General features: G+C 37.1%; 3 protein-coding genes across 3 annotated transcripts; 2 read left to right on the top strand and 1 right to left on the bottom strand.

The window, feature by feature from the left end:
• The first annotated feature begins 3,130 nt into the window (after window positions 1-3,130).
• On the top strand, window positions 3,131-3,819 carry LOC134661787 (uncharacterized). The gene is made up of 2 exons (XM_063517974.1): window positions 3,131-3,270; window positions 3,495-3,819. Exons 1-2 carry the CDS (start codon window positions 3,152-3,154, stop codon window positions 3,817-3,819), a joined length of 444 nt encoding a protein of 147 aa, XP_063374044.1. The 5' UTR covers window positions 3,131-3,151.
• Window positions 3,820-6,874: 3,055 nt separating this feature from the next.
• Window positions 6,875-24,199, bottom strand: LOC134661327 (procollagen-lysine,2-oxoglutarate 5-dioxygenase). Its single transcript, XM_063517344.1, has 13 exons — window positions 23,823-24,199; window positions 23,212-23,443; window positions 22,718-22,893; window positions 22,443-22,610; window positions 21,790-21,989; window positions 21,328-21,581; window positions 20,591-20,815; window positions 13,476-13,617; window positions 12,894-13,076; window positions 11,247-11,351; window positions 9,882-10,028; window positions 8,330-8,444; window positions 6,875-7,047 (listed from the first exon to the last, which is right to left on the bottom strand). Exons 1-13 carry the CDS (start codon window positions 23,902-23,904, stop codon window positions 6,878-6,880), a joined length of 2,199 nt encoding a protein of 732 aa, XP_063373414.1. The 5' UTR covers window positions 23,905-24,199; the 3' UTR covers window positions 6,875-6,877.
• Window positions 14,757-18,242, top strand: LOC134661352 (immunoglobulin domain-containing protein oig-4-like). The gene is made up of 4 exons (XM_063517390.1): window positions 14,757-15,027; window positions 15,099-15,170; window positions 15,489-15,638; window positions 18,084-18,242. Exons 1-4 carry the CDS (start codon window positions 14,917-14,919, stop codon window positions 18,240-18,242), a joined length of 492 nt encoding a protein of 163 aa, XP_063373460.1. The 5' UTR covers window positions 14,757-14,916.
• Window positions 24,200-26,157: the final 1,958 nt, after the last annotated feature.

The raw sequence follows: 26,157 nt of genomic DNA, 5'->3' as shown, positions 1-26,157 counted from the left end.
CATATCAAGTCAAGAAAGGTTTCTTTCTCATACAAGGTGCGTTTTGAGATGATCGAGATATCAGTTTGTTTAACTGCATTTTGTAACATTCATGGTGTTACAAAGGGCCGTATTAGAAGGATTCAAAATCACATACTTAATAATTTAGCTAACGTGGAAGATATGCGGGGAAAACATAGAGAAAACAGATATAAAAAAACACCGGAAGAGGTCCTCAATTTAATCCGCTCTCACATCAATTCTTTTGAAATGAGGCAATCTCATTATTCGAAAAGAGACAATCCGAACTGCAGATATTTATCTGAGGAACTATCAGTTACTAAAATGTATAAACTTTTCATGGAATCATACCAAATACAAATCACTTATCCAGTTTATTTGTCAGTGTTCAAAAATGAATTCAATCTAAAGTTTGGCCTGCCACGATCAGACACGTGTGCTACATGCGATTCGTTACGATTAAATATTAAGCTTGCTGATGACGATGAAACTAAAGAAGCTTTGGAACTTGAACACCAAAATCATTTGTCGAAAGTTCAAAAATGCACAGAGATGAAAAAAATTGAACAAAAAAAGGCAAAAGAAGGTGCTACCATGTTTTTAAGCTTTGATTACATGCAAAATTTGCCCTTGCCCCATATCCGAACAAGTGATGTCTTTTATTGTCGCCAACTATGGATGTATGTCTTTGGCATACATGATATTGGAAAAAATCATGTAACTTTAAATAGTTACATCGAAACAGAAGGGAAAAAGCATCAAAATGATGTTACATCATTATTACTTTCATACCTAAATGAAAACGATATTTACTCTGAAAACTTAGTTTTATTGAGTGATGGATGCCCAGGACAAAATAAAAATTATGTGATGGTTTATTTTCTATATTGTTTAGTTCATGTGCTGGGACTTTTTCGTTCAATTAAATACATTTTTCCTATCAGAGGACATACCTATTTACCAAATGATCAGGATTTTACCCTTATTGGAAACAAGAAAAAGACGTTGTCTCCAGAAGTGCCCGATGACTGGAATGCTATAATGGAAAGTGCTCGCGAACGTCCATCACCATTTATAGTAAAAAAAGTCACCCATGATTCATTCTACAATATAAAGAATGCGGTTTCAGGTTACTTTTTACGTAATAGTAAGCCTGCTATGAAATTGAAAGAGGTTAGAATGATAAAAATAGAACACGACACAAAATATGTGTCGGTTCGATATTCATTTACGGGACCTTGGGTTACCATTGACATTAGGAATAGGAAGAAAATGCCCAAGAACTTGAATTTAAAACGTGCTTATGAGTCTCGACTTTCCCTAAATCTTCACAAAGCACGCGACTTGAGGAAATTGATGCAGTTTTTGGTCAAACCAGCGAGCCATCAATTCTACCAATCTATTTTGTCTCCAACGTGTAAAGAATCGTCGTCTCTAGAGGTAGATAGTGATGACAATAGCAGCGGATGTGAGGATTAAATAGTGAAGAAAAAATAAGCCTGTATTTCATAGAATAAGAAGATAAATTCTAGAGAAAGTTGTTTTATTTTCGTACAAAAAGAACATAGTTAACTAACAAAATTTTACAAAAACAGCATAAGTGACGAACCCATTTTTCAATTTTTTTTCAAAAAAAAAATACTTGTCTTTGAAATGTGGTAGTATATTTCTGAACTATTGGCCACTTACTAAAATCACCTATACGTACAATGTTTATCTCTAATAACTAGTAAGTAAGAAGACATTTACTTTTTTTCGTTTACTGTAAAATCATGTCTAGGTAGTTATGTTGTTTTTGTAAACATGCCTTCAATTACTGGGAGTATTTTTTGTCAGTACGTACCTACGGTACCTACTAGTTACCACTAGTAAAGGCGAGACCAATTCCCAGTACTTACTTACCTATCTTAACAAGCTTTTATTTAACTTGCCCTGTTAGTACAAGTACCTTCTCGTCTGTTCTGTTTGTTAGTTAGTACATTTTGGAAGCTAAGTTTGACCCATTTTCCGGTTTCCGACTGTGCTGAAAATTTGCATACATGTTAGTCGGGTGACACCGATAAGAACTTGTAAAGGTGACGAAATATAAAGTGAACCCGACCTTGTTCAAGAGTCAAGAGGTTACCAAAAATCGGTATTAATATATGTTTTATCGTTTACATAGGTAACGGCTTTGTCTTTCATATTTCATCTCGAGATTTACAGTCCTGCCTGCACTAACTACTTACAAGTTTGACTGGTAGAGAATTCCTTAAGGCATTAAGTCCGCCATTGGTACAATTTTATATCGTACAATAAAGTGTAAGTAATAATAAAATAAAAAACACAATACATATTTTTGGCAAAAACTTATTTTCAAAACTTTAGTTTAAGAACATTAAGTTAATGCTCGTAAAATGAATCACTTGTCAATATATTAGAAGAAAATATGAAGCCTCTGGTAGTCAGGTATTTTACCTAAGTACTTATCAGTTGGTGCAGTTACGAGTATTAGTTCTGTTGTCGTCACGATGAATTAGGAGCCAACAGCTGGGAATAAAACCAAAATATCTTGCTGAAAAAATAACTTGAAAACAGAAAACTCTAAGCTAGCTGTACCATTTAACCCTTTTCCAGGCATACTTAGTAGGTACAATTTATCGACCACATACGCGCGAATAGAATTTCATTCCAATGTACCTATATGGTTCAAATTAGATTTCACTTTCGGGAAAAGTCTCATTTCCCGAAATTGATCATCAAAGTGGTCTTCAAATAGTGTAATCATCAAATCTGGCTTAGTTGGGATATATTTGGATATATTTTGGGAAAACCTTATAAATTGGTGTGACCTGGAGAAGGGTTAAACTTAATTTGAAATTAAGATTAGCGGCATTTATTACAGTGCGCTACATTGAGAAATTCGTCAATGCAACCCTTCCTCCTCGACACCAAATCAAATCATTGGTCTTCAAAACCAGGCAAGTACCAACCTATTAAATGGGACATTGATCAATGAAAAATATTATTGCATTACATAAGTAGTTTGGATCAAAACTTATATACGAGATCTTTCTTTAAACACTGTTTTCTATCGAATATTTCAGAAATAAGGCGGTGGAATAGAAAAAATAACATGAATCAAGTTATTGTAACTGGCTTTGATTTGGGAATGACTGCGTTGGCGATCGCCGGGGCAGTGAAGGAACAGGCCAAATTGCCACAACTAGACCCGAAACTTGCCCATTACCACACCACTACTTGGAGGTGGATCTTAAGGCAGTTGAGTCTGTGAGTACCTAAATACTAAACTATCAAATCAAATGCTTACCATACCTATTTAATACGGATAAGTAATCCCAATCCCGAATAGAGATCAAAAGTTGCGAATATATATCCAATATATCCATCAAATATCTAAAATTCAGTTATATGCTTTTAAAAAGAGTAGGTACCTACCTACCTCATAACTGTCCATGTTATTGAACTAATCCACAACAAATATTTTTACCCAGATACCCGGAAGTTATATTTTATAAGAAGTTCTGCCAATTGCACAAAGTATGGCGTCAACGATTCTACTACGAGGATATGTTCGTACCCGAATGGTTAAAAAAAATATTGGTATGGGTTGATAATACCTCATGGGATAAAGAAGTAAATATTACTCGGCGGTACAATATATACGCAAGACGTGAATTTGACAAGAACGATAGATATCCACCCAAGAAATTCGTTTCAAAGGAATCATTCAGCAATTCAACAAGTATTTATTATCCAGGCAATTTTTTAGATACACTATATGACGAAGGATTACCCATCAAAGTTCCCCACGGTTAATAAGTACTAGTTAATAAGTACCTTTCTCCATAAGAAGGCATCGTCCGTCCGTCTATATCTATATATATAAATGCCCGTGTCCTGACTGACTGACTGATTCATCAACGCAGAGCCGAAACTACAAAAGCTAGAAAGTTGAAATTTGCACACTAGGTTGCATTTATAAAGTGTACCTACAAGAGATAAGAAGCGTATTTGAGAAATTCAACCTCTAAGGGGGTTAAAAACCCCGGATGCAAGTTTGTATGGGGTTCACGTTTTATTTTAAGCTATGAATTTGAAACTTTGTATAAAAGGTATTTTATTAAAAAGCAAGACTACTTACTAATTTCAGCGTTTTTGAAAATTCATCCCCCAAAATGGTGAAAAAGGGGTTGAAAGTTTGTATGGAGATCAAAAATTGAGTTCGGGACGGGTATTATAAAGGCATATTATTATAGAATAAAAGAAAAATAATTTCAGCGTTTTTATAAATTCAATAACTGGAAACTTCGTAAAAAGCGTTACCTACTTTTTCTACTCCCGTGCTTTTATTTGACATTTAAAGGGTCGTGTACACACCTTTAATACCCTACCTTATAGTTGTCAAAACAAGTCTTTAGTCTATTCCCCAAAAAAGCATTTGTGCATACACGCAGTATCTTTTTCGATACTATTTCGATACTTCCTGTAATGACCACTTAAAAAATATTGAATTAAATACATTGTCGCCAAGTGGTCGCCAACCTTATTTTAAATGTCATCTCTGACAAATAAGTCAACCATGGACATATTTTTTTTAATTTCATTCATTCTTTTTCTGCCCATACACTCCATTTTTGCTACTTCTTGAATGAAAAATATTTGTTAAATTTGCAATTTTATTTTAAAGTGCTTGGTCGTAGAAAATAGTACATTACATACCTAGGGAGGTGAATTCGTGATGATCCAGATCGCAGGTGTTTGTGGCCCGAACCGAAGGTGAGAGCCATAAATATGCGATCTGGGGCTTTACGAATTACCGCCCGTGGTTTGTCTAAAGTTAGTCTTGCCTTGGCCAGGAAGTGAGATTTTCTCCTCGAGTAGCGGCACAGATTATATAATAGGTAGCGGGGAGAAAATCCCACTTACGGGCCTAGGGTGACGTATTGAAAGTTTTTTTTAGAACGGTGTGTTGTTGTCAGGTTTGCAAATGGCTGATGGGAGTTTTATCGAAAATTATTTGTGTTCATATGAAAAAATGGTCTACCTTAACGCGTCACCGCCGTGTTTGAAATTTAAAAATAAGTACCAGTTTCACGTTATTGTTTGTAATAAAAAAATCTGTCACCGCCACGAGGACTTTTGAGTCCACGTTCGTGACATATAGGGCGTTAGGGCGTATTAGGTTTTAGGTATATTTGGATTTTTTTTTTCACACTGCACCCACCTTAGCTAATTTCTGTCTGGCCCAGTGGTTGATTGGTAGAGAATGCCTCAAGGCATTAAGTCCGCCTTTTGTACTTTTTACAAACGAAAAAATATTTGGGAAATTAAGAAAATATGAAACACGTAATTTTCATATCAAGTATAATTAAAAATTAAAAATACAAGGCCCTGAGTACGTACTACTGGGCTATCTAGTACATGAATAGGAACTGGATAGATACAATGAACAATCCAACAAAACCCAAATTACATGGCTACTAATTCAATACTGTACTATAAACAAGGCCCTAGTCTTAATAAATGCTCAAAGTAGGCAATTTCTTATTAATTAACTCTCAGCTGTACATACTATTATATCATACATACTACTGCACAGTACATACATGTATTCGTTATGAAAACTAGAGAGACAAAACAACTGAACTGACAGGTCCTTGGTGTATTGTTTTCATCTCAAATTGACCACCGTTAAGAGAATGATCGAATTGTACACTGCTATAATTTTTATAAATACACTCTCTTTAGTTTCACATAATTATACCTGAAATACGTTAGCAGCCATTCTCAAAGTGTGTTCCGCGGAACCCTGGGTTTAGAATAATTTATAATAATAAAATAAGCATAATTATTATGCTTATTAATAAAAAAAATACACTTCTAAAAACTATTGTTTTATTGTAGGGTTCCATCAAGTATTTCGCTTTCCAAAAGGGTTCCGTCAAAAAAAAAATTAAGAACCGCTGCGTTAGAGTAAAAACTAATAATAATGTAAAATCTTACAATTCTTATTAGTCAATTCGATCAATTCAGTTTAGGTACAATAAGTCTTTGGCTTAATTAATAATTATTGAAAGGTATAAGTAAATCATTAATTAAATGAATTTTAAGTATAATTACATTATTTTAGTAGATTATTCATTTCATGTTATATAAAATGATTGAATTGCCATTTTTTTATAAGATGCTAATGACAGAATTATCGACACAATTTGTAACTATCCACTTGACAAGACTCTGCGTACCACAAAAAGGCGATATAATATTTAAAGGTGAACCAGGATCTATTGAGGGTGCGCCATGTTGCGGAATTTCACTGGAACTATTTTTTTCATACTACACTGAATTGTCACCCTATACATGAGAATAACAGCGCCCTCTTGACAATTATCATATATTACTGGTCAGGCTATACGACCCAGAACAAATTATAGTTAAAACAACATACTTTTTAGAATATCATGTACTATTAATGTTTTTTTAATTAACAAGAAACTCATGTAGAATGATGACAGGAGCTGACCCCAAATGACATAGGTAGGAAATGGCTAGGCGAAGAAAAATAAACTCATAGATTTACATTTACACATCATGTACGAGTATACATATTTATATCTAGTAGTGTATAGTTTGTCAAGCGAATAAAACGGATTAAGGAACGAGGACTAGGTAATATCGGCCTCGGTCGGTAATATAGCTGGTCAACCAAATCTTGTCAGTAAAAAAAGGCGCGAAATTCAAATTTTCTATAGGACGATATCCCTTCGCGCCTACATTTTTCAAATTTGCCGCCTTTTTCTACTGTCAAGATCTGGTTGACCAAGTATATAACACCCGTCGCTGACTTGTCAGGCGTCTGTGTGGTGGGTTGAGTTCACGGGTCGACGAAGGAGATCATGATGTAGCGCGTGCCGGCCGAGACGCGCAGGCCCTCGTGGTAGTGCGTGAGGCGGCCCGGGTGCATCAGCAGCCAGCCGGGCCGCGTGTCCGTCACCGAGCAGTTGTAGCGCAGGAAGTGACAGCCGCCGCCCGCGTAGTCCAGCTCTACAACCACACATACACTTTATACGGTATACGTTCATATCTGACGACATTTTCCTGTCTCTGTAAACATATCCATAGGCAAGCCGGAGCTAATTTGGCTTACATATTTCCTTTAGAACTCTGCTCAAACGTCTAAAAACAGGCAAGCCGGTGAGAATCGGCTTTTATGGACGCGCCGCCACTGCTCTGTATGGTATAAACCCTTTATACGCATAATGCCAAAAACGCAAAACGCCATTTTGTCGTTTCGCGTAATTAAAAAAAAATACGCATAACGCCAAATACACTTTATGCCATAAACGCAGAATGCCAAAAAAAACCGGTCAAGTGCGAGTCGGACTCGCGCACGGAGGGTTCCGATTTTCCGAACCATCAACAAAAAACAGAGCAAAATAAGCAAAAAAACGGTCACCCATCCAAGTACTGACCCCGCCCGACGTTGCTTAACTTCGGTCAAAAATCACGTTTGTTGTATGGGAGCCCCACTTAAATCTTTATTTTATTCTGTTTTTAGCTTCGATCAACACGGGCTTCCGACAAGTCGGAAGGGATAGGCCCAAGCGATATCTTGACATACAAATCATTCTGCCATTTTTCGCGGGGGGGAACGTGCACACAGTCGCACTTCTCACAAACTTACGTACAAAATCCAATCTGTAATGACGACATAAATACATAGAAAATGACACCCTACACAGACAAATCATGTACACCTCGATCTGTTTTTGTGTACGGACGGGTAACAAGTGTCACAACACGCACACTAACACATTTTCGTCAAGAGATGAGAAGTCGGATTTGTCGCTCGACCGATCCGCAATTTGTACTGGGCGAGAAAAATCGATAAATCCAACAATTACATGAAACTAAAATATAATAATTGTGTTTAAATGTAATTAAACGTATTATATGTAAAAAAAATATTACATGTGAAATGTAACACCTTCTTTTTATAAATTTGATGTCCCCGACCTCTTTGTACAACAAAAAACCAAGCAATTAGGCATTTTTTCTGCTGCTGTGTTCACTCGCGCGTCTGGACTTGGTCTAGTTAAAAATCCGAGCGCAACTAACTACTTCATGTGAATCATCATTCATTCTTTCTTACATCAGATGCAAGAAAGAATTTAAGCAGTTCAAGCTATCTCGATAATTTATCAAATATAAAAACTTGTGAGCAATGGCAACGTACGGCGTGAGTTTTTACATTTGTTCGCATAAAATATGCGCGCTATTTCATGTTAACTTAAAATCTGATTAGTTGTGTTGGCGTGATACTAACTGGGCGTGTTGAGGGCCAGGTTGATTGTGTAGGTGGACGAGTCGTGGTGCGGCCGCAGCGAGGGCTGCTCGTCGGGCCGGTAGCGCACCACGAAGTTCATCAAAGACACAGGCGGCTGGCAACATACACCACTTATTAATTATACATAAAATACATAAAAATTTAATATACATAGGTACTAGATAGGTATTCTTTATTTGACCGAAGCGTAGCGAAGGTCTACGTTTTGACTCGGGCATTTTGCTTTTGTATGTCCGGATGTTCTCCTCTATAGGTCGCAATTCTTAACCGATTTTCGTGAAATTTTGTAACCGAATTCCATGACTAAATAAAAATTTTTTGTCGATCCGGTTTTTGGAAGTTTTTCAAAATGGCGGAGTCGTGATAGCTCCCGCCTAAACAAATAGTCGTATCGGTATCATAAGAGTTTTTTCTTTTTGAGATATGTTTATACAGGGTGTCCCAAGAAGTAGTGATATACTGAAGCTGGGAGGTAGAGGACCTAGAGGGCTATCTGAATCACCCCCATGTATGTTCTGCGATTTTTCGTATTTTCGGAGTTATGATTTTTTTTTAATTTTTCACCTATCGCCGAGTACGATGAGATTTTTATTTATGGTGACGTGAATTATTGCGGTAGATGCTTGATTTTTTTTGTGTGCTAAGCTGATAGATAGGCCAATTCAGTATGGTAACATTGACTATCGTTAGATGTTTGAATGGAATTAAAAAAAAAATTAATGCCAAGAAATATAAAATTACCCAGTATGTTTTATTTTTTTAAGCGCCCTTGAAGTTGTGAACATACTGGGTAATTTTATCTTAAATCGCGGAACATACATGGGGGTGATTCAGATAGCGCTCTAGGTCCTCTATCTCCCAGCTTCAGTATATCACTACTTCTTGGGACACCTTGTATATAGGTAGGTATTCTTTATTGCTAAATAATTCTGAGTTATCAATTTCCGTGCGCATGTTCCTTCAGTATTAACTCGTTGCTCGTCAACTACCATTTGACATGCGCCATCTAGAAGCGCCGCGTCGGCACCGCATAGTACCCGCCATACTGACTTCTCTAGAACAGTAGGTAACAGGGCTGCCAGATCGTAGAATTGGATACGAAATTCGTATAATGGAATTTTATTCGTATAGGTGGTCAATCGGTATAATTGGATACAAAAAAAAACACCGATGTCAAACTACTGACAATACTTCAAAAACAGTGTGTCAATACTGTTATAAAATTTAATGGAACCGTACGTCAACGTTAGGGCTATAATTGCAAAAATCGAAGATCACAAATTGAGAGCGTCCCTCTCTGTCACTCTTATTACGCCTTCATAGGAGTAAAAGAGAAAGACCCCCGCAATTTGAGAATTTCGGCCTTTGCGGTAGGACCCCAGTTTTTCAAAATATCGATTTAATATTAATCGTTTTTTTTTAAATTGTGTTCTCGTATAATGCAATCGAATTTCGTATAATTGGAGGCACTGGATCGTATAATCAAAAATTATGTACTGGCAGCCCTGGTAGGTAAATGAAGACCACTCACGTTGTGATAGTACCCGGTGAAGACCATCTCCTGCAGGGGACGCACGTACTCCTTCAGAATGTGCAGCCAGTGCTTATCCAGGCCCACTTGCGTCATGTGGATGTCCCGCGTCGGCACCGCCTCGTATCCGCTCTCCAGACGTTTGTCCTATCGAACATTATTACATCGATTGTTGTGAGCAGTGATCGGGGATTTCTATGTCACTTGGGGTGAATGACCTCAATCATTATGCTAGTATAGATATGCCGCGGGAATCCGGGATTCGTGTGCGATATAGGAGAGTGTTTTGGCATGTTACTGTTAATCAATTAATCATGCATTGCATATATTATTAATATTAATAATTGAAAATTTGATTACAGATCAATTGAATATATCAATAAAACCACTAAGCTCGCATTACCTTATCAGTTTTGCATTGCCTTTCAACGACCGAGTCGAGACCCGTGTTTTTTACAGTCCTTTATTTTATAAACGAATTACCAACACCGAAATAGCGTTTACTTTTCGAACAGTTTTGTTCCTATCGCGGGCCAAGCGGCGTATCCATATTACCATTTCGACATGATATCCCGCGGTGTGGCATAGAAATCCCCGATCACTGGTTCTGAGATAAACTTGGGGATGACAGTAAAGGCATTGAGACGGGGCAGACAAATGTCAGCTACTATTAGGTACGTATAATAAGCAAGTTATAAGCAGGCTTCGGAAGTTACATAGCACTGATATTAACATTTAAATGAAAGTAATACTCATTCTCATTCTTATTTAGTCATTTCGTCCTGAAATGCCTTTTTAAACATCCCAAGCGTTCACTTCTATTCTACGTAATAAAATATTTTGCTATATTTTAACTTAATTATGTAGTAAAACATACTATTGATACATTGTTGCGATATAATCAGATCAGTTGATATCAAGATGAATTTTAAAAGAGATAATTATGAACTTATCAAAATTACAACTGACCAGATTATTTAACAGACAAGCTTTTCAAATAATATGACACAAAATCATCACAGGACTATAATATGGACAAGTATTACTTTAATTTTAATGTTAATATCGACTCCATACTCTCCATAGCTCACTTTTGTCTTACTGTGCTGAGAACTCCGAAGCCTAATGAGTAACAGGCTTGTCAGTTCGTGTAACATGAGTTTTGACAGATTACAGAGTACGCTTTAGCAACGTACTCTATAAAACCCTAACCAGGGGCCTATTTCTCGAACGATATTAGTCTAATATTATTAGTCCACGAACTGTCAAATCGTATGGGTTGCCATGACAACACACTAATAATATTAGACTAATACCGTTCGAGAAATGGGCCCCTGTCCGCAAATATACATAAACTATGCTTACATTATTGGATCCATCGCTCCACTGGCCGAACGCCTCCATGACGGCAATCCACTCCTTGCAGAACCGCATGGACACCATTGGGAACCAGTATACATCGGGACATGGCTGGAAATCACATTAATTAATCAAAAACTTTCTCCTGATGTTGTGGCTAAATCGACTAGCTAAATAATTACTAAGTAACTGTAATAAATTATAGGTAATATTTAGGTATATTAGACATTCCGATATACCAGGTAGACAATTTAAGTGTAAATACCAGCTTAAATAACTAGAATACATTAGGTGAGATAAACTTCTGTAGGTATTTTTGGGCTTAATACGTCATTTAATTTTTCGGATCGGTACCTCCAATGTTCTTTTTCTCAAACATGCAATGAAATGTCGTCGCTCCGGGCGTTATATCAGGCTTCGAAGTATCACGTTTAGGGCGGAGCAACTCCAGAGAACTGTAAAGGAATTTCATACGAAATTGAAGGCCTAGGCCGGGAAGTAATTTTTTTTTTAATTCTAATGTAAACATGGGGTCTGTGTCCATGAACAGACTAAACAGCCGAATTATATATTTTTTTTAATATTTTTGGTGAATGAATGGTTATCGGACCAAAATATCCGCGTTAACGCCTGTAACGCCTGTTATACACGAACGTACTGATATTAAGAATACGAATCTGTATGATTCAATGTGTTGATGAATAAATTTAAAATTTTGTCTATACGTAAGTCACCAGAAACCATAGACAATATTTAAAATCCTCTGCATTTATTTTATTTATAGAAATTTAGATTCTTATTATCAGATTGTGTATAATGGCCCTAATAAGGTTTATTCGAACACTATACTCGCGAAATACGGAAAAAAAAACAATTATGGCGGGATTGAAAGGAAAATTAAAAAACTTTTGTTGTGAAGTTGGATTTTTATTATAAAGATTATAAATTTGTTTTTTTGAGTGGTGTATTTTTTTATTTCATTGCATGTTTGAGAAAAGCACTATACATGCCTAGCCGTGAAAAGGTCTTGCCGGCTTCGTATCACTATCCGGCCTCCCTACGGTCGGCCGGCTATACCTACTCACCCGGCAAGCCCTTCTTTCCCGGCGTCTGCAGTAATGTACTATTAACCAAAACTTTCAATTTGGCATACCACATTTTTAGCTTAAGCGAACCTGTATCTCCGTACGAATGTCCATGTAAACGTTTTTATTGCTTTCAATAGATACCTACTATAACTTGTATTACAACTACACGTACAAAATGTCTAGCAAGTAAACTACCGGTAAGTACGCAAATTTGTTCAGATTATAATTAAACGCTTGGTATCGAACTGGTAGTATAATAGTATAGGTTATAAAACCTAAGTGGTATAAGATGTGGGACGCTTCGCAGGAGCGCGCTAATAGAATGATTATGGCGAATCGCGGCGCGGGGATTATTTTTACATTGCAATTTAACAACGCAAACAGACTAAGTGGTTATCAACAACAAAAACATACCTACACAGCTGCGTGCAATATAATAGTAGTCAATAAATATCACTTTAGATCAATTATATTGTAGTTTTATTTATGATTCTTTGACATCACTCAACATTCATCGACTGTACTAACAGTCTAACAAATGCCGCAACATAATTTGTGTACTGACCATTGCGGGTTTAGTGCCCTCTTCGAAGTTGGCGGCATAGTCTGGGTGCAGGTAGCGCGCCTCCCAGTCTGGCTTGTTGTCCATCACCTGGTAAATGTCGGGGTGCGTGCGAGACGTGTCGAAGCTCTCGGGGTTGACCAAGTGCCCGAACTCCAACTCGTTGCTCACGTGCATGAACACACCCTGTCGATCATTCCATGCATAATAATATATTCCATATAAACATGCTAAACGATTAAAAAAATTTATCCGCCTCATAAACACGCATCGATCTTTACGCACCAAAATCGACTCTGTATGTAGATTTGGCGCTACGATGGAACACGATACAAACTTACACACATTGATAAGACTGCTAACATCTCCCTTGCCGTTGCCCCCGGGAGCTTGTCTTTTTGGACTACAGTTTACGAATTGTCTGTTAACAGTGTGCACGATGGGACAAAGATACGTGTGAAGCTAAGCATGTAGCTATAGTAAAAAGAATTCATTACAAAATTAATGCAGATAATTTTGACATTTAATCTGTCCATTGTCCAATCATATCACAATCATTATAAAAATAAATATTTGGTAACGTACGAGATCTCTAAGGTTAGCGCAAAAAGCCATGTCGGGATCCACGTCCTCCTTGTGGTAGTTGACGGTCTTGGCGGCGCCGGCTCGGAACGTTGCCATCTTCATCAGGTAGCAGTTGGTGATAAACGGCACGTTCCATATCCCCCTGCGGACAGACCATAATATATCTCATGTCATGTGTTAAGTTACTCAAGATCGAATAAAGACTTGCAATTATAAATCTACTATGTACAAATCTTAGGAAGCTAATTTTATATCTATTCGATTGGGAGGGAGGGTAGTATTTTGCATCATATTTTTTAAAGAACTTTTCTCTCTCTGTATCCCCAAACTAAGCGGTACAGTCAGCATCAACAGTAGCGAACTGAACACCATTTAATATTTTTACATTATATGAAGATGAGGTGGGATAGATATTAGGCGAAGGCTAAATTGAAATGTGACTGCAAAACCGTTAAAAATATCTTACAGGCATGAGTTTCGACAGGTGTTTAAGAAAAGTTAAGTCCACCGTCTCCTAAAATCATAAAATAACTTTGAAAATGCAGCTACGTAATTTGGTCAAAAAAATTATAGACTTTCAATGTTATGGGATAATCTTACACTAATCGATCTGTTTCGATTATTGGACACGAGTTCAGCATTATTATATCGTTTTATTTCCTCCTTAATTCAACTCTCATACTTCACAAATCTAACAAATAAAACTGCTGATAGTAACAGTTCAGGCATGATAATTGATAACCTTTATGTTAGTTAGTAGCCAAATAATTGGTATTTCTTATCTTTTGAAGACTTAAATAAAAGCAGAAAAAGTATGTCCCTTATTTCGAAAGTGAGTGACGAGATTACAAAAATATAACGACGAATACATGTAATTTCGAGCAACATAATAGGTCAATGAAAATCATAAGGGATCTCTAATTAAGGTAAACGTCCTAATAGTGAACAGCCCGCTTGTCATCCTTATTGCTGGGAATTAAGGTGTTAAGATTCAAACTATTGGGACAATATCCAGCACTAAGACATTTAAGGTTATTAAGCTCAGCAAGCTATAACATTCTTCCGTAGTTCTATTTTAGTAAGCGCGTACGTCCACTTTTGATTAAGTGTAATATGTAGACTCTCAACATTTAATACGCAGCGGTGACAAATAGCAAATACCTATAAACTTAATATTGGTAGGTAGGTAACGCTCGTCCTATAGGTAAATATTCAATAGAGTTGTAGTATCAATGTACGAAATGCGAAAGGATATGACGATTGGTATATATGAAGCAGGGGACGAGACAAGGGCCCTCCTGCGATCACCTCCGCCATTAGTCAATTGAGAGATTGGCGCGTCGAGCGTGCGGAGCTGCAGTCGCGCAGAAACCTCGCGGGCCCGTGCCAGCGCCCTATTCACCTGGACTTCATCCCTTCCCGCCAAAAATAACCCATCAAAATGTTCTTCCTTAGAGCTAAAATTCTCTTAGGATTGTTCTTAGTATTCTGGTTTATAATCGACCCAGCAAGTGCGCGTCGTGGACGTTCTAGAGGTAGAACGAAATCCAAGGTAACGCTTTGGTCTACATTAACTGCCATGCTCTTATAATCGGCTGGTTTTTTACATTTTTTTACTTGCAGGTGCAAATTGGCTTGCCTATCACTGGGAAATATAGAGACCCGGAATCCGATCAATATTACAACAACAACGATGTAAGTGAGCTTTGTATTACAATTGAGGTTACTTAAAACCAACGGATTAAAGCCGATTTGCTGATATTGATAGCTATTATAGCCTGACAAGTCACAAGAAGATCCTGGTACTGGTATTTTATATTTCAATTTAGGTCTTTTTTTTAAACATCATTTTAGTCACATCTATACAATTACCAGTTCATTTGAGTAGTTGATAGTTAGATTATCTGTTGTAAAATGATGTGTGTGTAACTTATCACAGCGTTTATCTCATAAAACAACCGCACTACGATGGTAATAAACTAATACTCGTAGTAAATTGTCGTTGTAATCCAGGGAGCCAAGATCCTGCTGGCTTCGCACTTCGATCTTGAGTACGTGTTGGGCCACAAGATCGCCTTCCTCTGCATTGCCAAGGGCTCACCGCGTCCTCACATCACTTGGTTCAAAGACGGCGTCGAAATTTTTGCTCATCATTATCTTCACGTAAGCTAATTCGTATTTTACTTATACGTACTACGTTACTAACTGAATTAAGCTCACTATTTAGTAATAAATAAACATTATTAGTCCACTTTTTAGTAGTCTACATGGAGAAGACTAAAAAAAAATGCTTCGTGTTTTTTTTTCTTTAGCCTATTAGTGTGTCCCACTGCTGGGCATACTAAAGGCCCCTCCTCTTTCCCGCCACTTGACTGTGTCCAATGCACACTCCCGCCACTCCACACAGAATGCATCAAGGTTGTCCCGCCATCTCCGTTTGGGTCTTCCTTTGCCTCCTGTGGGATCCAGTCCGTGGCTAATTTGGCCCAGCGTTCTGGGTGCATTCGGCAGATGTGCCTTGCCCAGTCCCATTTCATCTTAGCGGCTTTCATGCCCACATCCACAATGCCAGTTTTGGAACGCAGTTCAGTTCGGTATTTCTAATACCTACGGTCGGTTAAATATATTCATTATTAAATGTACCGTTTTAAATTCGTAATATTTATTTGCGTTGCATGCTACCATATGCTTTTCTAAATAACTAAATGCACTGTTTGAGGCGTTGGCGCCCAGTTAGAAACGTCGCGTGATTTAACACGGTAGCCGAAATAATTCGGACATACGTACAGCGATGACTTACGTTTTTGTAAGTAATTTTAGTCGCTAGGGGCACCTACAATAAGCACTGAGTTAAGATTGATAGAGTATTTTATATGTAGGAAAGGGACCACTCGACGCTCAGCACAACTCATTTAGATTAAGGTTAGGGGGGAGCTCTGGTTACATGTGTTTTGCAGACTTTAATCGCATCGACGACGCAGTTCACTGAACATTCGTTAACCTCATTATAACGTGATGAGACTGATGAGCTTATGAGATATTTTTGTGTACAATTTGGTGTCTTCTTCTGTTTTATGTTATACATTAGTATGTCTATGTTATTCTTTCGTCAAACATTAATCATTTATTTAATAGCTATTAGCTACCGAAATTAAAATACGACAACAGGTTCTGTACGCTAAGCCACTGGTACTTTTCGCCCTGCACATTTATATCTAGCCAAATTAAAATAAGTACATAAATAAATAACTAAATTAATCATTCACCACAAAAGTAAAAAGTTTAAAACATTTACTCTACCAAGTATCTACTAATATTAATGATCCGTATGGATTATTTTCCTTTTTGGAAATGGGTTAAAAATTACATCTTTGTCGCTCGGACGCAGTCGCATGTCGTCTCTATGTACCCCAGATGAATCAAAAATGAAAATCCGCTTAGTAGTTCACGCTACATGGAATAAAAGTAATAATAAGTTTGGAATTTACTCCTTAAGAATCGATTTTCATATAGCTACTATAAGCCGGGGGTATGACAATGTATGGGGAGTAAAAACAAACGTTTCATGTGCAACTTATCTTACGCAATACGCATCCCCTAGCATCGGCTGAACGGAAACCCCAAACACAATAAGGTTGCGTTGTTTTATCACACACTTTCTATAAAGTGTCATTCAATAGAACTTGCTAACTATGTAAACAAAAGTTACTAGTAAATTGACATTCAGTGTCAATTTTACTATGGCGGTTTGATTACATAGTTAGCAAGTTCTATTGAATGACACTTTAATCACCTAAGCTCTGGTCTCCAACATGAAATCAGCTCGATGGTACCATAATATTTTATTGCTACCCTTACATAAGTTTCAGCTCAATCGAATAATGTGTAGTGAAAATATTTTAGCTCAGCGATGGGCGAGTCGATTTGTCTGATTTGAATAACTTGAATCAACGTACAGACGAGTTAACTCGAATCAAGATTCTGTTCAACTTGACAGCTAACTGAGTAAGATAAGAACAATAGCGAAATAGCGAACGAGACAGGTGGAGCTAAATAAAAGCTTGTAATTATAATACAAATAAATCCACCCAATTCCCCTTTTCACTGCGCCGTAACCGGCAAAAAGTAATGATGTTTAATTACGCAGCTAGAATGCTTACGAGGATTAAACGCTACACAGAATGTGCTGACTTAGTAAGCTAATTTCAACTTAAGTGGGACTATATCAATTTACAGCACTTCATAATTATGTAGACAAATAAGCCGAAATAAAATTGTGAGTGTTTATTATCAAATAATCAAAACATTAATTATAAAGGCATACAAACAAAAGCACATTGCTGTGTACCCCACACTAGTCGGTCTGTCTGTATGTCTCTATGTTTGTGATAAACTCAAAAACTACTAAGTAAACGAACTTGCATACGGTTTTCACTTATCAATAGAGTGCTTCTAGAGGAAGGTTTAGGTGTATACTTTGTTAACCCGTGCAAAGCCGGGGCGGGTCTTCAGTTAGTTAACTCTTATATTTTTTCTTCAGTACATACGAAAACTGAAAGAATGATGAGTACAAAGGAATTGATGAATATTGTTTGTTATAACGAACAGATTCACGAGTGGCCGATCGGCGAGGACCGCGTCAAGTCCAAGATCGAGATCGACCCGGCGACGCAGATGGACGCCGGCGTGTACGAGTGCACCGCGGACAACATGTACTCCATAGACCGCCGCTCCTTCAAGACTGACTTCTCCATTGCCTTTGATTAGGCGAATTGTCGTGCAGCTTCCGCACGAAACCTCAAATCGCTTTTTCCACAAAACACGTTTGGTGTCTGCCTCTGGTGCCTATTTCACCAACTTTATAATTGAGAATGCATCAATTAAATAGAAGATGTTACTCGACACCAGTTCCCGTGAGATTGATAACCTAATATTTATATTGAAGGTACCCCAGAAAAATATATTAGGTGCCTGTACTGCGATTTAAAAAGCACTTAAAAAATATAGCGCACGGCCTTTGATGTCACATCATGAGGAAACAAGTTTATTAGTTTTTGTTATTATAACCGTTTATTTTGAGTCGTTTTAAAAGTGTAAAAGTATTAAAATTTCGATTTTACGTTAAGAAATATATAAAAAACGAAGCTGTAATATTATGACAAAAATGTTAGAGAATAATTGCGTCAATATAACTTTTTTTTATTAAACGTGTTTGTTGAACCCCCTGTTGAACAGACAACTAGTGATAACATTGATAATAAATTAGGTAACCACATATTTTTCTTGTACCACCTATTCCCAATAAGCTATAATTGGCAAATTCCTGTAAAGCCTGATCAGTAATATATGAGCATTGTCAGGAGGGCGCTGTTATTATCATGTATAGGGTGACAGTTCAGTATAGTATGAAAAAATTAGTTCCAGTGAAATTCCGCAACATTGCGCGTGATCATATATTCCTGGTCAGGCTTTACCTTACTGGGATCTGTAAATAACGACGATTGTACTAGAGTTAATATTAATTTGTTAGACCAGCAATGTACGGTGAAATGTCATTGTCAGAGTAGTGAGGGGCCGTTGTAGTGTTTAATATAAAAGGAATAATATATGACCATCAATATTTGTCCAAAATGAGTAGGTACATTGTAATTGTTACAGCTTAATTGTGGCTCAAGCACGGCGCGGCGTAGTGGAGTCACACATAGAGCGTTACTCTACAATTGTACTGAGTAATACTACCTACTTATTCTTAAGAGCTCTGACATTGGAACTCTTAAAGGAAGGTTTTCACTCCTCATGTTATATGTTATATGATTGCCGGTGCCTGACAAGCATCAAAGTTCGAATGGCAGTAACAGCCTATCAAGAATCGACATTGTTATATGCTAAAATAGAATATATTTTTATCCTAGCATTATATAATAGCGCCTCTGTATGATATCATTGAACATAAAATGGCGTATCATTTTGTATCCAACCCATTTATTTGGAGGAGTGTGTAAGAATCAGTGCGTATCAACTTATCAACATTAAACGAATTGAGAGCTGACACGTAAGCTCAGTGTTCTCAGTAACGAGAACGCCGGCCATTATAATGAGACGGTCGCCGCCGCAATCGTAAAATGAACTATGTAGGTTACAGTGGCGAGGTGTCTATAGAACTCTAATCCCTACGACTTGCCTAATTTGAGACGATTAAGCAAGTTTAAAGGCCTCAAAAAATCTAATAGGTTACGCAGTTCAGTTAGCATCAAAAAGATAGTGGCGAACAAAGTGGCCAAATCTATCGTAAATGAACATACCTTTTGTTACCATAGAAATAATGATTTGTATTCTCTATATTTGGCTTCTTTGACCATCGTAGAAATCGTCGATTTACATGGAAATAGTACCTGTTTCGTACGAATATGCAATCAAATAACATAAAGATTAATTTATGCCTATGTACGAAACATACCTACTCGTACTATAATTTGTAGTCACCCTAGTCTTAGAAAATGTGAACAGGGTGTTTCTATATTCACAAAGTCAACATGAACTCTGAAGTTTAGTGTACACCTAATTGAGAATGCTACGCCGCGAAGGCTGCAGGAGTTAGCTAACTGGTGGCTAACAAACGCAAACGTCCTAAATAACCTAAATATTAATAATATGATATGTTTAAGTTTCGACATGTCGTTACAATCTCTTCTTTCCTGGCTGATAGGGATAGCTGATAAGAGCTTTAATGAATTATTATTCAGCGTTATGCATAACGGTGTCATCGCGCCGTGTATTTAACTACCTACTGAGATAGCATGTGGGTACGTGATCTCATGTTGAGAAAGATGTGACCGGCTGCGATCGATTATTTTGTCTCGCAAGAAAAATATAAAATATAGTATGAAAGTACAAATGTAGACTTGGTACAATTAACACAATTAAGAGACAAATTAATTTATCGCTAGCTGTTTTCTTGAAGACCAATAAAGCAAACTAAACATTCACTCATGTTACTAGCTTCTCGCTTATCATCGGCAGTGCATCAGCTGTTTATTAACGGCTCACAATTGATTCATATGAACACGTTTAAACACATCTATATGAAAAATAAAAATCGCTGAGCAGACTCTTACCTTATAGCGTGAAACACGATGTCCATGTAATCTGCAGACCTCGCGTAGAAGCCCTGCGAATTGATCGTTCCCCAGAAATTGGACCAGGCTCCTCCAGAGCGCTTAAGCATCGGGGCGATGACATCATAGCCCGAAGAGACCAAGTACCGCAGGGTGTCTGGCTCCAAGCGGGCCACGCTGTCGATTGAGAAGAGGTAGTCGCACGAACTGCCCAGGCAGCGCTCCCTGAAACAGAATGATACTTATTCCTATTGCCAAAACATATAAACACCATAAACTGACCTAAATACGACTTCATAAGATCACAAATAAAATTGTATAGTTACATGAGTTTGTCATTTTTTATGTAAATTATACAGAACAAAATCATAAGTATTGTCAGCTTTTAAACGCGAGTAGGTATAGCACAGCACCAATAAGCCTAAGTATACCAATAGGCATAAACTCAATAGATCAATTGAGAGCAGCATGTTTGATGTAACTATTAATAATTGTTTCTGAATGGGATGCTCGTATTATTTTCATTAGGCTGCTGTTTATACAGCACTAGCGACCCGCCCCGGCTTCGCACGGGTTAACAAAATATACATAAACCTTCTTCTTGAATCACTCTATCTACTAAAAAAACCGCATCTAAATCCGTTGCGTAGTATTAAAGATCTAAGAATAGGGACAGACAGACGCAGGAAGCGACTTTGTTTTATACTATGTAGTGATGTTGAATATGATAGTCTTACTTAGCAGTGTTCCTGGCTTCTGCTTCAGTGATAAAGTCACTGGGTTTGATGCGCTTGGCTGTGGCATATTTCCTGCTGTAGGTTTGGAACCACTCGTCGACATCTGCCTCGTGGTACTCTACGTTATTCCGCAGAAGCAAGTGCAGTTTCTCTTTTGGGTAGTTGATGTCAATTAATTGTCTTAGAAACTCTTCCAGGAAAGGCGTAGGTTGCTCGATGAACACGGCCAGCATAACTGACGGTAATTCTTCTTCCTAAAACAAGGACGTTGAATGACTCTGGATATTAAAGTTAATAGATAATTTGTGAACACAACCTGGTAATATTTTACATAGCGAAATATTGAAATAAATAAGTATTCATACATAATAAAATACTTCCTAAATAATCTCTTGTAAACCTATCGATCTGCCTAGTCTTAGATTTTATTGTGTAATTTAAAATGATAACTCAGCTTTGTACCTTAAATTGTATCTTCTTGGCACTACACAAGGCACAACCCTCAGACGCCGACCAGGATTTGGCCAAGTAGTTGCCCAAATGATTGAGAGTGAGCTTGGAAGGTCCGTTCCCGTGAACAATCAGCGGCCGCTGCTTCGTGGCAACGTTTGTAATGTAAGGCCATTCTTCTTCTGTAGAGTTGGCAGTCAACTGAACATCCGCTACAACATGGAAAAAATAGAATAGAATAGTTTCTCATTCGTAAACCTACAGACAATACACATCATTACACAAAAAGAACTTTGAAAATAAAGTGTCACGAAATGGGCCCATCTCAGCATGTTGCTGGTGACTTCCAGTGCTAATCTTCTGATGAGACCATCAAAATATTATACCTATTTTGTTGTATAACTGGTACTGGTAAGTTTCTTATTTGTTGAGAACTTAGTAACTGCAGTTATTCAGAGATATTCTGAGATATCAATTACACAACACATCAACAGTTTAATCTGACACAAACCTTGTAGCAGCAATGTCTAACATAAGTGAACAACATCAGTAGGACTTTTTCACAATGGCTGTTAATGTTGTTGCTATATGTACCTATAGTACTTACACATACTTATATGTATAAAAAAATTTGGTTACCGATAAATCAAAATACTGATACTTACATAAAGCTCCATTTAAATTTTGGAATATGGCCGAGTCATGGTCAAGTGAGATTTTTAGAGATTCCCTTGTAGTCTTATCCAAATATACTTTTGTATAATACAGCTGATCATCATCTTTGTCACTGATAGGTTTGTAATTTACTATCTCTGAAAGTTCAGGTAAGTACCCTAAAAAAAAAAATTATTAATATTCTTGTATATGTACTTCTACTTCATAATTTAACTATGGCAATTTCAGAATGATTATTAAACTTAATAATCCATAATCTGTTTACCAATGAATCCTCCGGAATTAAGGTACGGGCTAGGAACCTCTGTTTTGGGATACATGCTTGCAAGCTTGACATCTGGCCAACAGAACTGCTCAGCAGAAAACAGCACTCGGGTATTTTCAAATGATTTAAATTTCTTGAGAATCTCTTCTATGGTCCCCAGGAACATGACATCATAACTATGAGAGGGAAATATACAAAAGTACTAATTAATATAATGGCTCAATAATACTATTTGCTGAACTGACAAATCTCATATTGCAAGAGTGTTAATATTGCAAACTATATCAAACTATGAAAGAGATACATGAAACACAACACTTGTAATATTTCTAAAAGAGCTTAATTTATTCCATCCTTCTTTTATTCTTGAAGTCAACAATCTCCTTTAGTTGAGTAATTAGTTTAATGTTGAACAAAGCACACTTTGTATGAACCAGTTAAGCTGAATGTTTTAATTTATTATTTTATATATTTGCATTTTACACTATTCTCACCTGTCTGTGAACAGAATGATTTGCTCATTGTCCCCTTCTTTCCTGATCTGATTGATGTAGTCTTTAAGTAAATTAATCTTCTGGCCACCACCAGCATACTTCATGTCACCACCTGTCCATTCTTGACCTTTGCCGAGCACCTTCACCTCAATGCCATACACACTGGCTGAGCGCAGGAACCGTTGCAAGCCATGATTATCCTCCGTTGCAACTGTGACCACTTTGACATTTTCTGAAAGAAGTTAATTACTTTTTATACAGATAATTCAATGAAAACTGAACATTATGAATGGAAAGGATGTCCTATAACTTTTAACTTTTACTTTTAATTATTTATACATACGTATATATAAGCACAGTTTAAATATGTTGTAAATAAGAATAACAAATAAATATGTATATTACCTACGCACTAAGCTGAGTCCTACAAAAATATGACTGAGTTCAACAAGACACTGAATAGCATCATGTTTAAGTTCTGTTAATTGATAGATACCTACTAACACTTTAAAAGCTTAAACTACAAGCTTAAATACTGCCTATTCAATAAAACAGTAAATTAAATGTACAGAACAGAAACATAATTGTATTGTCACACAATCAACACGTACCCTTTCCATGAACCAGGTCATAACATAGAAGTATTACAATAAATATCCCTCTGAACGTAGTCATGTTTCCAGAAGCGCCCATTCCAAAAGTCAAGCAGACTTCCGCACCGGGCGAGTCACGAACATAAACTGAAGCTCGTAAAACAACGCGACTAAAAAAAGACTTGGGCTACGCGGACACCACGATCGTGCTCCAGATACGCGCTGACACGCTCCCGCTTCCCGCCGCCGATAAGCTCACACTCGGTTTCAGTCCTACAATACCTAATGTCGATAATCATTAATGTTTACTGCTGAGATACAGCCGTCCGATGATATTCAAATTGAGCTTGCTTCCTATTACATTCATTGTATTAAATGTAACAGACTGCATCCACGATAATACCACCATTACATCATCCTTGTACATCACCTATAGCCATCGTAGTTATAAAGTTTACAAACATTTATCTCATCTTAATTTTATTAAGAAATACAATAACATCGATTGTCAAAGTGTCATTTCCTGAATCTGACGTTGCGCGGCACTCGCACTGGGTGGGTAGTCAAGTTGCCAATCATTTACACTCCGTAGCGAACGAAACGCAACTGTCTCTGTCGCACTAATATAGAAGAGTGATAGAGACAGATTACCGTATCGTTCGCTACGGAGCGAACGATTGGTATCTTGTCTAGGCACCCTGATTTAGGGTTGCCAACGCTGAAAACTATAGTTTGTCAAAGGACTGTCTCATTTGAAACGTAGACAGAGAGAATCATACTATCTTTGTCTTGCACTAGTACTAGCATCCAAAAGAAAAGGATGAGTATAGTTTTTTTTTGTCTTTTATACTGACAAATTGGTTTAACCAACTATAGTAAAGAATACCGCAAAGATCAAACTCGACGTACAGTCAGCAGCAGAAGTTGCTAAGCGGACAAGTGGTTATTCTCTTAACAATAAAGTCGCGTCAAAATCATTTTGAACACCTGGCCCACTTAGCAAATTCTGCTGCTGACTGTACTTACATTCATATCTATAGTTTTATAGCATGTCAAGCCAAGTTCAAAAGAAGAGAACTGAGGCTCTACCTTGAGTATTATATTCTTTGGCCTACCTTACCTATTCGTACCGCGACAACGCGATTCCGTGAACCACATTCGACGTGTTGCCTTTTTGTCGCACTTGTAAATTCGTAAGAATCGTAAGTACGTTAGTTTAGTCTTTAAGTTCTGTTATGACATTAGTTTTACAAACAGTTTCACGTGTAATTTAATATTCTCGTAATGCATGCATTAATTTCATGAAACAAATCAATTTCGCGCCCTGCGCGATTTTTTGGTGAAATTAGTGTCATGCAACTAATTTCGTAGTGTAAATGCGACATGAAAAACTTATATACTGTCGCGAAAGTGCCTGCGCTGTGCGGACGTGTAGTTGATAATGATGGGGCCATTGGTCACTGCGGTACTGTGAATTTCACGAAATTACTTTTGCATATATCGAAACTACTTTCGTGAAACTGAGTTCACCATGCATGACACTAATTACATAATGTAAATCCCGCTTTACAGTTCGCAATTGCATCGCTAATAAGTTAACTGCATACACAAAAATCAATATCAATGTACCTATACAGCAAACATCGTGAGATAAAGGTGATTATTTATGGCCAAAATTATATACAAGAAAAATTTACACCGAAACTTATGAACATTTTTATATAGCTGGTCAACCAAATCTTGTCAGTAAAAAAAGGCGCGAAATTCAAATTTTCTATGGGACGATATCCCTTCGCGCCTACATTTTTCAAATTTGCCGCCTTTTTCTACTGTCAAGATCTGGTTGACCAAGTACATATATGAGTCAAGTACCTACTTATAAAATTTCAACACGTCTATTTTTTTTAAAGAAAACAAGAGGAGCGGGATGTGATTATCAATGCGAAATACCAGAAATTAGATTTCATAGATTAGCAGAAGATGCAACACAAAGCATTAGTAACCAATTTAACCATATCCGAAAATAAGTTTTTGGCAAAAATTTCATTTTTGGTACAAGCTTTTATCGCTGACTGTACTTTTCTTACGACAGACAACTAATACTCATCGGGATCCTTTTCCAAAATTCCGACTTACCCGTTATAATGTAATCCTTTAATTCCGTTTCCCCGTTTTACTCGTTTGGCTAAATGCGCCAGGAGCGCGATGCCTTAACAAAAAAAAAAAAAAAAATACTCATCGAGACAATTCTAAAAACCCCTAACACAATTAGGTTGCGTTGTTTCATCACAGAGTTCCTATGGCCACCTCCTGTCTCCATCATCAGATCAGCTCGATGGTATCATAATATTGC

This window comes from Cydia amplana, chromosome Z, assembly GCF_948474715.1.
Source record: "Cydia amplana chromosome Z, ilCydAmpl1.1, whole genome shotgun sequence".
NCBI lineage: Eukaryota > Metazoa > Arthropoda > Insecta > Lepidoptera > Tortricidae > Cydia > Cydia amplana.
This window is presented reverse-complemented; position numbering and strand designations above follow the sequence as displayed.

Bases quoted from the DNA above. Each gene is read 5' to 3' on its own strand.
- LOC134661787 (XM_063517974.1), top strand. From the start codon at position 3,152: ATGACTGCGTTGGCGATCGCCGGGGCAGTGAAGGAACAGGCCAAATTG. The intron at 3,271-3,494 runs GTGAGTACCTAA...ATTTTTACCCAG, and splicing joins ATCTTAAGGCAGTTGAGTCT to ATACCCGGAAGTTATATTTT.
- LOC134661352 (XM_063517390.1), top strand. From the start codon at position 14,917: ATGTTCTTCCTTAGAGCTAAAATTCTCTTAGGATTGTTCTTAGTATTC. The intron at 15,028-15,098 runs GTAACGCTTTGG...TTTTACTTGCAG, and splicing joins GAGGTAGAACGAAATCCAAG to GTGCAAATTGGCTTGCCTAT. The intron at 15,639-18,083 runs GTAAGCTAATTC...TATAACGAACAG, and splicing joins TTGCTCATCATTATCTTCAC to ATTCACGAGTGGCCGATCGG.
- LOC134661327 (XM_063517344.1), bottom strand. From the start codon at position 23,904: ATGGGCGCTTCTGGAAACATGACTACGTTCAGAGGGATATTTATTGTA. The intron at 20,816-21,327 runs GTAAGACTATCA...ATTCTGTTTCAG, and splicing joins GAAGCCAGGAACACTGCTAA to GGAGCGCTGCCTGGGCAGTT. The intron at 13,618-20,590 runs GTAAGAGTCTGC...GTCTGTCCGCAG, and splicing joins ATCGTGTTTCACGCTATAAG to GGGGATATGGAACGTGCCGT.